At 36.3% G+C, this 17,336-nt stretch overlaps 1 protein-coding gene across 1 annotated transcript in view; it reads left to right on the top strand.

Annotated features, from left to right (window-relative positions):
* The first annotated feature begins 3,881 nt into the window (after positions 1 to 3,881).
* Positions 3,882 to 17,336, top strand: part of LOC136036950 (putative fatty acyl-CoA reductase CG5065) — a 63,515-nt gene continuing 50,060 nt past the window's right edge. Inside the window, exon 1 of the mRNA XM_065719339.1 lies at positions 3,882 to 4,128. Within this exon, the coding sequence (XP_065575411.1) occupies positions 3,937 to 4,128 (192 nt within the window). The 5' untranslated portion in view covers positions 3,882 to 3,936. The remainder of the gene's footprint in view (positions 4,129 to 17,336) is intronic.

Genomic DNA, 17,336 nt, shown 5'->3' with positions numbered 1-17,336 from the left:
CAGTTTATTATTCTACACTGGTGATTTATTTCACACTTCTTCTTTGAACCAGTTTTTGATGGAGTCATGTTTTCTGACAGCCACTTTTTGCGCCATTGTTACCGACTAGGCGGGAACTATGGCGCACCCCATCTGGAACAGTGGCGCACCCATCTGGAACAGTGGCGCAATCAAACTGCTAAGATGAATACTTCGTTTAATGAGTAAGGAAGTACAAAATAATGAACTGAAAATACCTAAAAGATGAATACTTCGTATAATGAGTAAGGAAATAAAAAATAATGAACTGAAAATAAAAGAAGAAGGCACACTAGTTAATATTGTAAGCAGTCAGGTCAATGGGGAAGACCAGTTGCTCCGCCTGTCTTTCTTTGCCACCAGAAATATTCGGAGCAGGTAGCTTCATTTCGACACTCGACTTGCTGAAAGTGTAATTTTCACTGGTCCTGATGAACTTGTAGAAAAGAACCATTCTCTTAATATACATGAGCTCAATGTCAAAGCTGGACCCAGAGAGGACTTCGCCCACGGAGTAAATTTTGTTCTTTTTGATCTCCCCCTCGCAAACAAGAACATAATCTCCAACACGGACTTCATCGTCACACAAAAAATTGTTTTGGTCTTCAAAGCCACAGTGGAGGCTTCCATCACTATCACAGCTACTATTGCCTTTTGTGGCAGAGTCACCAAAGTCATCATCAGACGAAGAATCAGAAAACAAGGTCTTTACATGACTGTTTCTCTTGAAATTGCGGTCAAATTTAGCAAAGTATCCAACAGCAATGCCCTTTTTCTTAGGTTGGACATCCTGTTTTTTTGGCACTGGCTTTTGGACAACGGCTTTCTTTGTCTTGGGGTTAATTCTTAGAAGTCTTGGCCTTTTTCTCTGCCTCCCTTTCCATGAATTCTTTCTCTAAGGCATCTTTCACTGGGGTATCCGTGGCAATGATGGTTTTCTTCCTCTTCCGAGCTCCTTCTGGCAGCTTCCTGGGGGGCGCTCTTGGGTAGGGCCTTACAGCTTCGGGTGAAACGGCGGTAGGGGAGGCAGCTCTTGGGGAGGCAGAGCTTGGACCCGCTTCGTTATGACTATTCAATTCTTGCTCGACTTCTTCGGCCTCTGGAGCTGCGCTGGGATTAGGGTCTGGTCTGTCGGTCACAGCTGATGCGAGAAAATCGTCGTCTGTGAAAAGTAGGCGGTTGAAGGGGAAAATCCCAGTAGCAACAAAGCCACTGACTATGTTTTTCTGTGTGAAGGAGAGTTGGAAGGCCTTTCCAACAAGTTGAGCGATGATAGAGATGCCAATCGTCTGTCCGGGGTTGCTGACCATCCAGTCATTGCAGGCGATGTTTAGTAGTTTTTGAATGACTTGTAGACTGTTCTGTCCAGTGGCTGTAGCTTTCCGCTGGTGTGGGGTGGCAAAGTCAGAACCACTATCCCGTTATCTTTGCAGTACTGAATGGCCTGGATCGACACATGAGAAGAGTGGTTGTCTTCTATCAGCAATATGGGTCTCTCTTTTGTACAGCAGGCATGTTTCACAACGTGTTCGAGGACAAGCAGGAAGATGTCAGATGTCATCCATCCTTTGGCAGAACCGCTACCGCCACTGCCTGGTGGTGCACCATTCATCAACTGGGAGCCAAATCTTTTCCTTGGGAAGACGAAGTAAGGTGGCAAGAAATTACCTTGAGCATTGATGGTGCAGCAGACTGTGGTCAGTTCGCCTCGCTCAGCAGAAGTCACTTGGCCCACCTGTTTGTTCCCCTTGGGTGCTATCACATTTGGTGGTCTCTGCACTGTTGTTGCCCCCGTCTCATCTAAGTTATAAATATCACTAGGCTGAAACTTAAACTTATTCATAACAGTCTCCAAGTTGTCATAGAACTCGTTTACAGTTGTTCTGTTGAATGCCGTGGCTCTGGCCAAGCTTGTTCCCTCCGCTTTGCGGATAGACAGGTCTGGGAAGCGTTTCATGTAACTGTATTACCAGTCTTTCCCCGTCATCTTTTTCTCATGCCATGTTGATGGCACCTTCAATTGGTTCATCTTTGCAATTTTGAAAGCGAATTGGCGGACGTTGAGCCGTGCCAAACCATGGTGCATTTTGCATGCCTTTATCAAATAATCGTGAAGTTGCTGTTCAAGTTCATCAGCTAACACTTGACGGACTTGGTAATTCGGCTCAAATTTTAAAGTCAGCTTTTTATCGTCCGACGCGTTGCGAGCCTTATTTACATATCGACGGAGTGTTGTCTCTGGGATCTCGTATTTTTTGGCAGCAGCCCATTGTGAAAGCTTCAATTCCAGTACCACGTGCACGGCAAGCTTCATACGCTCTGCTTCATTAGGCATTCTGCAAAAGACCAATATTTAATGTTTGGGGGATGTAGCCTTTGTTACTGAACTTCTAGAACTTGCAGCCTAACCTGAACCGAGCTTAACCTAGAACCCCAGCCTAACCTGGGAGATCCAATTCCTAGATTAGTTCTACTTAGTGGTCTAAAGGGGGGGGACAGGATGTCCCACGTTAGACTGGGACGAGATCATAAGAAATTACCCAAAATCTTTGGGGGCAGAAGCCTTAAACAGGGTGGTATGGAGGAGAAGTGTTCGCCAGTGTGTCGGTCTCAGGCGGCTTAAGGCTGCGAGGAGTTTGTAGTAGTAGTAGTAGAATTCAAAACTATCATATAGGCTACCTACCGCGTGAAGTTTATGAATTTGAAAAATTTCGGGGTGCGCCACTATACCCTCCACCAAAATGCGCCACTGTAGCCGAAATGTCCTCTTTTATCCATTTTGTGAACCAAAATTTGAAATAATGACCAAGAGACAAACAGATGGCTGCACTATGTTTAGAAATGTTGGAGCTTCCAGATGAACTAATCTTCGCCAGAATTCGACACTATTTGTAGCCTACAAACCTTAGCAAAGTCAAAAAATATTTTCCATTTGTCCAAGATTTTAAGCACTTAATCACATACCTCAAAAACTGCAATCGCCCCAAAAAATTGAAAATGGCTGACGATCATAGACCATGTGACTGCCCTCCTAGTGCATATTTTTTTAGAATTTAATCTAATTACAGGTGGCAGTGGGATCAAGTGCGCCACTGTAGCAGACTGCGCCACTGTACCCACCTCTCCCCTACATACATTTTTTGGGGGGAGGAGGGTGGCAATTTTTTTGGCGATATCGGATTTCTGGCATTTTTTCAAAGCGACCAGAAATTAAATAAAAAAAATGAACAGAAAGTAAGGAGCAACATTAAACTTAAAACGAACAGAAATTATTACGAATACGAGGGGGGTTGCCCCCTCCTGAATATCTCGCTCTTTTCGCTAAAGTTTCCTTAGAACTTTTAAAAAAGACTATTATTCTAATTAAACGGCCCTTGGGCTGCAGGAGTCACTCTTAAATAATTGGAGCGAAAAGGCAAACTTTAGCGTAAAGAGTGAGGTATTCAGGAGAGCACAATCCACCTTATATATGCAATAATTTTTGTTCGTTCTAGGTTTTAACTTTACTTCTTTCTTTCAGTTGATTTTTTTTTTTTTTAATTTCAAAGTAGAACCACATAACTTTGAATTAGCGGGAATATGCTTTCATTTCAATATACCTGTTTTCAGGTCTCTTGAGTTTCCGTTTAGCAAAGGTGCTGCTACAAAAATGTCATTGGGGTAAAACCCCTTGTGTGAAACTACGAACAGTTGTCGAACCTAAAAATTTCTGACAAAGACTGTCTAAAACGGACCACTTTCTTAGTAATTATTTAAAGGGAGTTACTTCCTGTATCCTCTACTTGCACTTTCTTTAACTTGGGTAGGGTTCATCGTATTGCTACCCGCGCGGGTATTAAAAACTTGCAAGCATTAACATTTCACGTTTTAGACTAAAACTTAGGAAAGTAGTAATCAAACATAAGCAGTAAAGACAAGATGGAATCTGAAATAGCTGAGTTTTACCGTGATCGATCTGTATTCGTAACTGGAGGTACTGGATTTTTTGGAAAGATTTTGATTGAAAAGCTACTGCGAAGCTGCCCGGGATTAAAAAACATATACGTTTTGATACGTACAAAAGCAGGACAAGATGCTAAAAATAGATTACAGGATTTGCTATCAGCCCGAGTAAGTACTTACTAGCCTTATCCAGCAGTTTCCTAAGACTTGAGGGTAAATATTTCGCTGTTCGTATTATTGACCTACGAATAAAGTGAACTTACTACTCGATGCCCTTTTTTATATTCTTACCAGATGGCGAATTTGACAGTATAGAATATATGGCAAACTAAAAATGCATAAAGTTGGCTTGCTTACAGATAACATTACCTATAGAGCAAAGCTTATTTGTCCTTGAGTCCCACGGGCAGTGGGGTAAGGTCTGTATTCTATATTTATTTAAAAAAAACTTCGTTTGAGGTTTTTTTTTTTAGTTATCATTATTTGTTGAATAAATACAGAATACAGACCTCGCCCCGCTGCCCGCGGGGCTCATGGACTAATACGCTTCGCTCTATAGGTAATGTTACCTGTAAGCAAGCTCACCTCACGCATTTTTAGTCTCGTTGGAAGGAGATTTTAGAAAGCTAAAAAATGGATGCGCTTCTCTAATAATGACAAAGAAACAACATGCGATCATCAGAATCTTGCTATGTGCAGTAATCCGCACTTTGGACAGCTTGTGACGAAACTAAATATTTACCATTTAGTTTTCTGGGCATTTATGAGCATAAGAGTAGGTAAAATTCTAGTTTTTATCCTTAAATTTCCTAAACTGGCCAGATATAGCCCTTGCCTATAAACAAAAGTTTAAAGATTTTGTTCTTTGTCCATTATTTTTTGTGATTACTTCTCATCAGCATTTCACTCCTAACGTCAAAAAGTAAATCCAAAAAGATATAAAATAAATGAAGTTACTTTTGTACATAGCCTAGTGCTTGATTAGGCCCCGTTGAGGGAAAGGCGGTGGGAGCAATTGCAACAGGGGCGATAATTGTTTTTGGAAAAAGAATTGAAATGGGAATCAAACGGAATATTGTGTTTCCAATCTGATATCTGTCTTATAAGTAACCTTAATCATGTAGTATTCATTACCTTAATTGATTCCCCAGTCTCCCCCTCTTTAATGTGATAGATATAGCCCTGAGCTATATACGAACCTTTGCTGATTTTGTTTTCAAATGGGTATCAGTGCGCATTTTGAACTAACTGTTGGCGAGAAATAAGTAAAAAAATAATGAAAACCTGCAGATTCGTGAAACGTTTAGATATAACCAAGGATTATGTTCAGGAATTAGAAGGGAGGTGGCACGGATGCAGCTGAACTAGAAGTAACTGATAATTCAATAAGAAATTCCCTGAATGTAATGAAGTAAGAATGTTATAGTGTTTAGCTCGGGAGAGGGGCTAAATTGCAGTGTTAGCATCATTTTATAGCATGTTCAGCGATTGAGATCACTAAATGACATATATATATATATATATATATATATATATATATATATATATATATATATATATATATATATATATATATATATATATATATATATATATATATATATATATATATATATATATATATATATATATATATATATATATATATATATATATATATATATATATATATATATATATATATATTGAATATATATATATATATATATATATGTATATATATATATTGAATCGTAAATGAGAGATCTTTTTGTTAAAATTGTAAACTACAACTATCCTGCTATTGTTTTCATAAGTGGCACAAGTTCTAGAGTTCATCTTTTCTTGTTAGCATTTGAGGGACAAAAGTGAATAGAGGTCGCAACCACATTTGACTCTACCATTAATGGATATCTAATCAGTTTTGTCATAAGATTTTTGCACTCCGTTATGAATTTATATTCTCAGAGCAGAAACCAATATGTTCCATTGGAAAAATCTAGGACGTTAGAAATACCAGATTCTGCAAAACGTTTACTCTACCAAATATGTTATACAAAAATTGTCTTCAATTAGTTAGGTCTACAAAAACAAACCATGCCAATGTCGCTTAATCTTTACCGTAGCCTACACATAGAAAACTGTATATACGGATTGTAACATTTAGTGCAAATTTGAAATAAAGCTCCAGTTCAGCCAGTTCCTGTGCGAAAGCACAGGATGGCTGGCCCCCAACCCCCCATTGCACTTCCTGGCTGAAGGGCCAAGAAACGGAGATCAGCACCGCCGGTACGGACTGTAAAGTCTAATGCCGTATCCTTTACCTATCCTTTACCTCATCAGTTTCATCAACTTTTTCTTGTTTGCTTTTAAGACAATATAAGGAATATTTTCACAAGATTTAAAATACTAATTACTAATGACAAATATTAATACAGTGAAAAGAATTATTTAACTAAAAATAAATTAAAAAAAATAACTATAAAAAATTATAATAAAAAATGTTAAATTTTTAAAAAAGTATTAGCAAATCATATTGTATATAGTAGTGTATTAATTAATTATAATAAGAAAATATCAAAAAATGGATAAATATAAATGTTTAATAGTTAATAATACGAAATGAATAAAAAATTTTAAATATAAAAAAATACTAAACTATTAAAAAAATAATGATAGTGAAAATAAAATCTAATAATGTGGATTGCTTAAGCGGAATTTTACACAGTCATATACACCTTTAAGAATCCGAAAAATCGCGAGTCAAATTTTTAATGAATAAAACCTCCATATGCAGTTATGCAGTTTTGGTTGTAGCAGGCGCCAAATTTATAAGAGAAAAGAAATGATGGGTGAAAAATTAGCAAAAAAAGGTGGAAACATGGTGTCATACAGTATAAGGAGATTTAGCTTTCCTTTGAGGGTTTCGTTGTCTTTTGGAATCAGCAGACCCTTAATGTTTTATTTTTTATGGACTGAAAGAGCTGTAACATTTAACTGATTAGTGTTGCTTTCTTATTTTTACGGTACAACGTGGCAACGCTGACAAAAATCTTATACTTCCTTGTACACCTCATTAAATTTGAAAAACCGAACGAAAAATGCTAGAAAATCACGGTTTCCAGGTTGGTCCGGGGCAAAAATATTTTATTTCGTTATTTTATTTGAAAGTATAAAAATATTAGAATAATTAATAACAATGTAGATATAGAATTATATAAAAATTAACACACAAATTATAAAAATAAAAATAACTGATACAATATTATAAAAAGTATCAATGATATTAAAAATAAGACTGATGGTTAAGACATATAACTTCATTAATTTCGAACCCCCCCCCCCAGAAAAAAATCCTAGAAACCATGGTGTTAAGGTATGAACAGACCTAAGATGAGCCCAGGGTACTTTTTTGATGTCCTTGGTACTTAAAGTCAAAGCCAGACAGCAAGCTACCAGCAAAGGAAGAAACAAGACTTGAGCAAGACTACCCACTTATTGAGGCATAATAACATATTTTAATATGGAGTTTCTCCCATTCTAAGACCCGCTCCATTATGATGAATTATGCTTAGCAAAAATAAATGAAAAGCAAAGAATTCACCCTTAAAAATCTATACAAGCATGTAGAAGCCTAATATAGACTCCGAATGGTCTTTATCAAAAGAATAAGAAGAAGTCTTGTTCCGTGTGCCAAACAGTATTAGACCAAGAGAAACTTTTTGTTTATAGACTTCGTTCAGTTGCCGGTTCAGGAATGATTTTTTTTAAGTTTTTTAAAAACTATAAAATCAACAAGTGGCGAACGATGGCGAACTATTGTTACCAAATTTTCACCACGGAATTGCGCAGTGGTTTGTCAAACTTTTGAAAGCAGGCATGATTTCACCCCCCATAGAAACTTTTGGTGGAATTTCATACGAATCACAATTTTCCAACCTTAATTTTCGGGGAGATTTGAGGGAACCAATTTTCTTTCAGGAGAATTGAGAGAATTACGCGGAATTCAACACCCTGTTAAATGCCCATAACTGTTTGAGACAGCAATTTCTTGCAAGTGCTCTTCAGATTATAGTTGCCTCTAATGGGGTAAACTGACCTCCCCCTTTGGACGACCGAAATAAACCACAAATAAAAATTTTTGTTATATTTGAAATCGATGTAGCAGTTTTCTTGCTGAGATTTTTTTTTTCCACTGTCCTGAAGAAGATTTGGCAAGTCTGCCCATCTCCCTGAAATACTTTTGCTGGTACTGGTGATTAATGGTTAAAAATCCTGAAAGGTGACAATCCACCCATGAAAGGTTTGTTACCACCTGAATATCTCGATTTTTACTCTTTTTTACCGTATCATCTCCAGACTTCCCTTGCTGGATTTCATTCTTATTCCTATAGACGTTGTTTGCAGGGAATAATATTACAATCAGTAATTTTGAAACTAAACATAAATTAGTCATGAAAGAAAAATATAAAATACTTCTCACAGAGTATGTCTTCTTCTTCTTCCTTAAACATGCAATTTCTCATTTTACTGCTCAAGAGGACAAATGAGATTTTTCAAGGCCCTCGCGTAATTTCGCGTGATATGCAGACTGGTTCTAAAGGTTGGTATGCAGTAGTGTTTATTCTACCATTTATCTTAATTCACATTCGGACAAAATTAATTCCTTGATATATCTGGAATCTTACATACTCTTACGTAGCGTGATGGCATGACAATACTTATTTTGTCTTTTTTAGCACCCCCCTCGTCTTGGCAAAATGATCTTTTGTCTGGCATTTAAGCAGGTGAGGACGTTACGATTTTTCCAATGTTTTCCATATAGTTTTCCAAATTAACTTCTTTTTTTCAAAACAGGCCCCCACTATTTAAATACCCGCCGTAAAAAGTTTTTTTCTGCTTACGCGCCTGCCAGTGACCACTCAAAATTAGAGGGTTCGCTTCCTCACGCATGATTGAGATATGTGTGCGCACATGAGGAGTGGTTTTCCAAGGAATGGTCCCAAGCTCCCTTAAGCATCCCACTAATTAGGAAAATTTATGCCTGAGTTTATATTTTTGGCCACCCTGAGCACACCCCCATGCGAATATTCTGATTCACCTAAGCCCGAATTTTGGGTAAGTGTACCAACACATCTTCTCTATCTCCTTGATGCTATGAATCTAAAAGGTCATTCTAAGCAATATCTAGTGCAATGATTTAATACTTTTGTTGTTTATGAATGAGCTTTGAGGATAAAAGAAAAAATAGAGACACTACCTGTGACTCTTATTGTATTTCGCAAATATTAAGACCAGCCGTTGCTATATGTATATTCAATTCACAGAATTAAACTAAATAGCATAAAATACTGAAAATAGTCAAGGACAGAACTCCTGCCAGTCTGGAGAACAGTCTCAATCAGTTTTGGGGCATGGCTAACTTCGTAATTGATAATACCCTCTCTTTCCAACAATCCGCAATCTTTAAGGGCAGAACTATCGAACTCTGCACCACAAGCTTATAAAAGCCAAAAGAAACTGTCTACAACCTGTGTTTTCGGATAGAGGCGGGTCCAAAGGAACAGGAAGTAGGGGTGTAAATTCGAAAAGTATAGGGGCAAGATACTTTTTAAATGGAGATAGCAAAAGAATACTTTTCAAAACCTATGAGGTGGACAATTCGCGGTTTTTCGAAGAAAATATCATGCAAAGGTTTTTTTTTAAGATCGGGGGGGGGGGGCAATTACCCCCATACCCCCCAGTAAGACAATTTTTGTAATTTTTATAAACTAATTTAATGAAATGCAGTTCTTATAGCGGGAAAGCATTGTATCTGCTCAAGCCTTTAGCCTTGCTTTAGCTTTGAGTCTTGGAAATTATAAAAGGTGTGCTCTTATATCAAGCACAAAATAGGAGGACTTCGGCAGCTAATTGTTGACGATTATTATAATTTGTTTCAAACTATATTGATGAGATATCGTTCTTTTAGCTAGAAAGCGTTTAATTTGTCCAGAAATTTGGCCCTGCTTTGAGTTCAGTAAATTGTCACAAGCTGGGTTTTCTCAGAGACAGAGTACTTTGGTAAAAATTTTTTAAGATCCTCAGAATTTTTTTTTAAACTGTATTGACAAAATTTCCATCTTTTAGCGGGGAAGCGTGGTGTAGCCTGATCTTTAGCCTTGCTTAGCTTTGAATTTTATTAGTTTTGACAGTTCATTGCACCCTCAATACCAAAATACCAAATGTATATCAACAGTCTCTCTAGGAAAAGTCGTCAGAATATTTTTGAGTCAGATTTTTAATTTAATTTAATTAATAATTTAATTTAATTTTAATTAATAATAATTTAATTTAATTTTAATTTAATTAGTATTCAAAAAAGATTTCACAGTGTGTAAAGTAACTAGTTAAAATACAGTGTATGAAGATGGAAGTAATCCCCAAGATTGACACTCAAGGTAGCAGAAAAGATCAGTGACCAGAACTAGACATTCAGGCTCCTATTTGTAAAGGCACCGAAAAAAAACTCCTGTTTTCATAACGAGTTGCTAAAACAAGGTTGCCAAAAACAAGGAGTGGCAAAACTTAATTAACGGACTTTCAATATCATATTAAATTATAAGGTAGGCTCTGTTATGAAAATTGTTCTCATAAAGTGAACAAACATAGGAATGTTGAGGAGGTATTCGTTTTCTTCTCAAAGTTGCTCTTTGGATAGTCAGTTCCTTGAATCCTTCTTATGCTGAATAACTCCTGCTTTTTTCCTAGTCACAGTCCTTGTCATTGTTCTAGTCATTTCCTAGTCCACCATTTTGAAAAATAAGCTTACAACCCCTCTTCCAATGCACGGTAGGACACCTATTGCAAATGATTCAGGCTACTGAATCATTATTTTTATTTATTATTTTTATTGTTTTTATTTTATTTTATTATTTATTTTATATTTTTTATTTATTATTCTCTTAGAATCTATTTTTATTGTTGTTCAAATATTAAGACAAAAGGATGGCTCAGTAATTTTGGCAGGAAGCGATATACTCTTTGTTTCTGTTTTTAAATTGTTTTGTTTAAGAAACTCGAGATTATCTTTAATTAAACTGTGTTGTGGAAATGTGCAGAGGGTTGTTGGCGACCTCCACCAATCACCAGTTTTTTTTACGATGTTTCCAAAGATTACTTATTTTCCCCATATTTTTTAAATAACCCCCTCCCCTCCCTCCAAATAATAATTCGTGTATGAATTCGTCAATTGCAATTAGCGTTTACAAAAAACGTATATATCTGAAGAAGAGGGTTCTGAGAAGCTTAGATACATCAAAAAGGCTTGGATATGGAAACATGATCAGAGGTGTAGCAGCTATGCCAATGTCTCGTTTGGTTTTTCATGAAAAAAAAATATCAAAGAGTATGGGTAACCTTTAAGAGGGGAAACTTGCACTACTTGTCAGAACAAAAAAGTCAATCTAGTGGCACCTGGAATCCTTTCAAGCTTCGCACTCGTTTTTCTGTCAGGGACTGAGATCAGACACTTATTACAACACTAGTTTTACCAACTAAACAAATTAAGTTAATTATTCTTATTATTACACTGATAAAAGGCCAAGTATTACCAAACGGTGGATGGCGTTGAAAGTTTTTTTTATCGACACTAGCGCCAGTTCCTAGTCTTTTAAGTTACCCATACTCTTTGGACAAGATGCCAAATAAGTCAATCAACTAGAAAAACTGTTTACCTAAAATTTGATTTTCTTTCATGTTTTTTCATAAACACCGATGAAACGTGGCTCAAGATCGATCTAGCTTCAAAGAATCAGTCTTGTATACCCAAGACGGAAAGTTTACAGCCCTTCAATGACGATTAAATTTATAGTCCAATGCGTTAAAGTTGCATGAAGTGTGAACAGTTTGAATTTCGAAGTTTGAAGAAAGACCTTCTATGGAAAACAAATATAAAAAGAGAAAGTTGATTTTGATGACAGTAGTTTGATAGAAAGTAATAAAAAAATAACAGAAGAAAAATAATAGTTAATAGATCGTTATTGTTCCAAATAAGGACAATATTTAACAGTATTGTGCCATAGACTTTTTCATTTTGTTTATTTTTTTTTACTTTACTGATAAATTATCAAATGGAATGGATATACGAGCTAAATAGCAATGAATGGAACGTAAATTGCAGAGAAATAATCATCGAAACATAATATCTTTTTCAGAGCTCTGCAATAGATGGACCTGCTAGCACAAAATCATTATTTGCTGTGTATAAAACTGTTGAAAGTTGATATTTTTGAAGTACCCTTCCTACAATTCAGCTCACTATGAACTTTTATTCGTCTGAGCTTCTGACGAGATATCAGAGAACTATCGTCACTCCGTGTCAAATTTAGACTCTTCAATAGCAAAGTTCTGTCGATTCTAACCTTTACCGGCACCTCTGGAGGCACAGAAGGATTTAAAGTCTAAGGCATTTTACCAACAAAAATGTAAATGTGAAACCGACTCATGTTTGCCATGATTATCAACCAGTAATATTTAAAGCATCCACTGTATTATTCAGCACTGCTAACCAGGCACGTACGCAGGAATTTTTTTCGTGGGGGGGGGCAAAACCTTCGAAACAGCAGATATAAAGCAGAACTTTTTCTATTTAGTAATGCAAAAAGCACGTACATCGGAAAATACAGATTAAATTTAACCTGTAGTATTGTAGCGGATGGGGGGAAGAAGACTGAAGTCTCAAAAGTACGTTTTAGGCTCAGGTTATGTTCATAACGATTTAGAACCAGTGATTAATCTATTATATCCCACTGAAAGGGAAATTTTGGGGTTAACAGTACAAAATGGGTGCTGTGGGGGGTAGTTCTTCAATTGCAAAAATGTAGATTTTAATTAAAAATGATAGTTTCCAAAATTGATCCATTAAAAGCTGTACTTTATCCTGAAAAGAGAGGATAAACGCCCTAATATCAAGGATAATTATATTTTGTTGTGGAAAGCAAACTCTCTTTAGAAAAAAAAAATAACGGTACAATTGCTAATTACTTCAAAGAGGGTAAAAAGTTAGACAGAAAATGGGTTAATAATTAGGCAGTGACTTGACTGGATAATTGAATGCTGTAAAATCCCCCAAAAAAGGCTTCACACATGTATCTAGATTCTTAATAAATGTCCTACTTTTGCAAGAAATCCCAAGAAACCATGGGGAAATTAAACATTTCAAAAAATTTCAGGGGGCCCCGGGCCCGAAGGCCCCCCCCCTGCGTAAATGCCAGCTGCCAACCTATGAAAATGTGGGTGATGGGGGGGCTTAAGGATTTTTTCCCCCGTGAAAATGGAAAATGGAATCTGATTGTGCCCCAAGTTCCATCATAAGGCTGCTATATTTGTAGAAATACGGATGTCTTAATGTTCAGACACGATAAATAAATAATTTACATGACTACTTCTCTTATAGGTCATATTCAGGACAGCATACATGGTTTTGTTGGAGGAGGTTAACCATAATATTTTAAGGAGAGAGGAGGGATGTGAATTGAAAGAAAAGAAGAAGGGGCTTGTCTCTCCGAGATTCTGTCTAACGGTCTCAGACACTGCTTGCATTTAACTGCATTTTTAAGACCAAATTAAAAGGCCTAGAAACATTTTTTAGTTATTTAGGAAGTCCTTTTTTTTAGCTAACGTCCAGTATACAATTAAAAGAGGCCACGCCCTTCTCATTTTTTGTAACCAACAACCATTCTAAAACTCTGAACGAGAATTTCTTAAACATAACCATACAAAAAAAAAAAAAAAAAAAAAAAAAACAGAACGGTGTTCTATTTTAGCGGTACTAGCGCTTTTCGCCTTATTCACGTTTTCACCCTAAGATGTACAAGGTAAAGAAACATCATTAGACTTCATAGCCTAAACCAGGGGTGTTGATCTCCGTTTCATGGTGCTTTTGCCAGGAAATACAATGGGGGGGGGGGCTCTGAGTGAGCAAAAGATGGTGGATCCTTATTACTTTTGTTTGTCAATTAAGGAAAGCCATTACTCCAATTAAGAGGTGCTTTAACTAATTAAAAACTGATGGAACCTTTTGTTTAGTCTTAATTATGGATTGCCTGTTAGCTAAGTTTTTTTTAAATAAAATGAAAGAAAATATATGAATAACGAGTAAATTTTTAGTCCATTAAGCGCAAAGACATTGTGATCTAAGAAATTATAAGCCTCTATTGTCAGAAGGTTTGGGTTTATGTGACTCCAAATTAGTATTAACTGAATCTTTATAATGATTGATTTCAGTTAATTTTGTTGTGAACAGACCTTCAATCTTGTTTTTTTTTGTGTACACTCTTCTTCCCTTCAGCTGGACAAATTACCTCTGATATTCACTTATGCCTCATTTTCTCTAAGCAAAACTTTATAAGCCTCTGATATGTAAACCTGAGAATAAATAAACCTCCAAGTCCGAATAAGCCTCTAAACAAACCTTTCTAATCTCTATGGCTCCATCCCAGGGAATGCCTGCTTATATATTCTTAATCCTGTCCAAACTTTATTTTTTATGAGCGCCAATTTACTCGAATTTACTCTAATTTATTTAATTTATCTAACTTTAATTTAGTTTACACGTAATTGAATTTACTCTGAATTACTCAAATGTACAAATTTACTCTTTATTCATTAAATTGGACGAGATAGAAAATGGGTATGATGATTTTTTCTTTATCACAACAAATTCTGTAAATTTGCTGATTTGTGACAGTTTAAGTTTCATTTTCACTGAAATTGAAATATTTTTAGACGAGATAATCCTTGAAAATATGTGAATCACGACCATGTTGATTTAATATAGCTCTTTTGTAATGTCGAACTATCTGTCAGTATTGACAGTATCAGCAAGCCCAGGGAAAAGCGTGAAATAGGGTATAAGACTTTGTCAAGTCTGTTTTGTCTCCCCAGCAAGATATTGGTACTTTACCCCCTTCCCCCTCACATAAAAAGATTTCTGAGTAGGCTACGTCAGTAATGAACATATTTTGATGTTTTATAATAATAATTATTAAAGTTCCACTTATACTGACACATTCCTAATAAGCGCAAACACACTAAAACAAATTTAAATAGTACGAAAAGACAAGATATGGGTACTATACCCCCTTCCCCTCACAGAAAAAGATTTCTGAGTAGGCTACGTCAGTAATGAACATATTTTGATGTTTTATAATTATAATTACTAAAGTTCCACTTATACTGACACATTCCTAATAAGTGCAAACGCACTAAAGCAAATCTAAATAGTATAAAAAGACAAAATATTGGTACTTTACCCCCTTCCCCGTTACAGAAAAATATTTCTGAGTAGGCTACGTCAGTAGTGAACATATTTTAATGTTTTATAATAATAATTACTAAAGTTCCACTTATACTGACGCATTCCTAATAAGTGCCAACGCACTAAAACAAATCTAAATAGTATGAAAAGACAAGATATTGGTACTTTACCCCCTTCCCCCTCACAGAAAAATATTTCTAAGCAGGCTACGTCAGTAATGAACATATTTTGATGTTTTATAATAATAATTACTACTAAAGTTCCACTTAAATAGTGTAAACAGGAATGGGAGAGATGCTCCATTTGTCAAGACCATCCTTAATTAGCCATCATTTCCCAGTGGCTATGTCCATTTCTTTATTGATGTGTGGCTAGCATAGTTAAAGGGCATGTATGTTTCAATAATAGCCAAATGAAATGAGTGTAGTGGACCTGTTGCGTGTAAACTCAAAAGTCGATATTTGAAATACAACCAATTAGTTCGATTTTGTTTTTGTGTACCTTATTCGGTTCTCAAAATAGAGGATTAATGATTCATTTTGAGAGTCTTACGAAATTTTCTTCTCTAAGAAAATTATATGTAGAAGAAGCTAAGCAAAAGCAAGCGAAAGCCCCCTCCCTAACAGTGAAATTTTGGGTCTTAAAACCCGACTGAGTTTTTGGGTAGGCCAATAATGGACAGAGTATAGGAAAATGGTTACACTGGATTTTTTATTCCGACTGCAGTTTTAAGTTGCTTTTCTAGTTTAAAATATCAATATATCTTATCAAAAACATCTCTTGTAAAATATCTCTAGCCTAATTAAATATTTTGATGTTGATGGGTGGGTACCATAATCGTAGCCAGGCCTAACGCTCAAGGTGGGGATATCTGGGTGTGTTGAATAGATGTTATAATAATTGGGGATGTAAAGGAAAAAAAATAGTTTTTCAGAAGTTATATAGAATATATATCCATATAATAGTCTAATTAAACAAGAATTTAGTAAATCACTGGCTGGTAATCGAAAGACGGTATCAAACGCCCGAGCGGTTTGTTTCTTTGGCTTTTCCTTACCTTATTTCGTTATCTATATGCGTAGAAGTTTCTTATTTTAATTGCTGGGAATAGCTGAAAACCCTTGAAGGATTTTTCAATTTTTTCCACTTTAAAAAACTTCGTATTGGCTAAGATAACGCCGTTCAAGCTACCACCGCTGAAATGAGGGTGTTGTCAAACACCTATATCTGTTCACTCCATTTCTTTATTTATTGTGTGGTGCGTTCTAGATGCTTTGGAATAGAGTATAAGAGGGGCTGCCTGCTTTATACCACGTGGTGTACATCACATGTAGCGAAATGTCGTATGCTCTCCATTTAAGTTTTATGGCCCGTCCAAACCACACAAGCTAAACCACTCTTCATGACCCCGCCTTCACGCACGCTCAATGACAAATTGCTCCGATGAAAAACTAAGTACCAACTGAAACTATGGCTCTGACGGTCTGGGAACCACAGTACAGGTAATATATAGTAGCAAAAAGTTTCTCCTAACATCACACACATTTCTTAGCGCGCAATATGAGAAGTTTCCAAACCGTCAGAGCCATAGTTTCAGTTGCCACTTGTTTTTTCATCAGAAAGATTTGTCATTGCGCGTGCACGAAGGTGGGGTCGTGAAGTATGTGTGGTCTTAGATGCGTGTCAAAATCTCCAATGGAGAGTATAGCATTTTCCGCTGGTGTATATTAACTCTACTGTGCTGGTAACTTCCCAAATTGTGCGCTATGAAATGTGTGTCATGTTTGGAGGAATATTTCGCTACTGGTATATAGTTACTAGTAGACATGTGTCATGTGTACTGTACAGTTCCGCCACGGTTGCTACAGTCATCGCAACGCTTGGCAGAGTTCCGCCGTGTCTAGCACGCGCCACCTGGTTAAATGGATTTTGAAAGTTGGCAACCCCTCTATAATATTTACTCATTCAGTAACTTAGACCAGACGGTTACTTATAAAATTCAAGCAAAGTACATTTTTAATCCACAATTCTATTAAAAAATTCTAGGGGACAATTTTCCTCCTACTCCATGTGCGACGACCTTGCTCAATATTGGTTG

This window comes from Artemia franciscana, chromosome 16 (genome assembly GCF_032884065.1).
Source record: "Artemia franciscana chromosome 16, ASM3288406v1, whole genome shotgun sequence".
Classification (NCBI taxonomy): Eukaryota; Metazoa; Arthropoda; class Branchiopoda; order Anostraca; family Artemiidae; genus Artemia; species Artemia franciscana.
The sequence above is the reverse complement of the archived record's forward strand: the minus strand, read 5'-3'. Positions and strand labels throughout refer to the sequence as shown.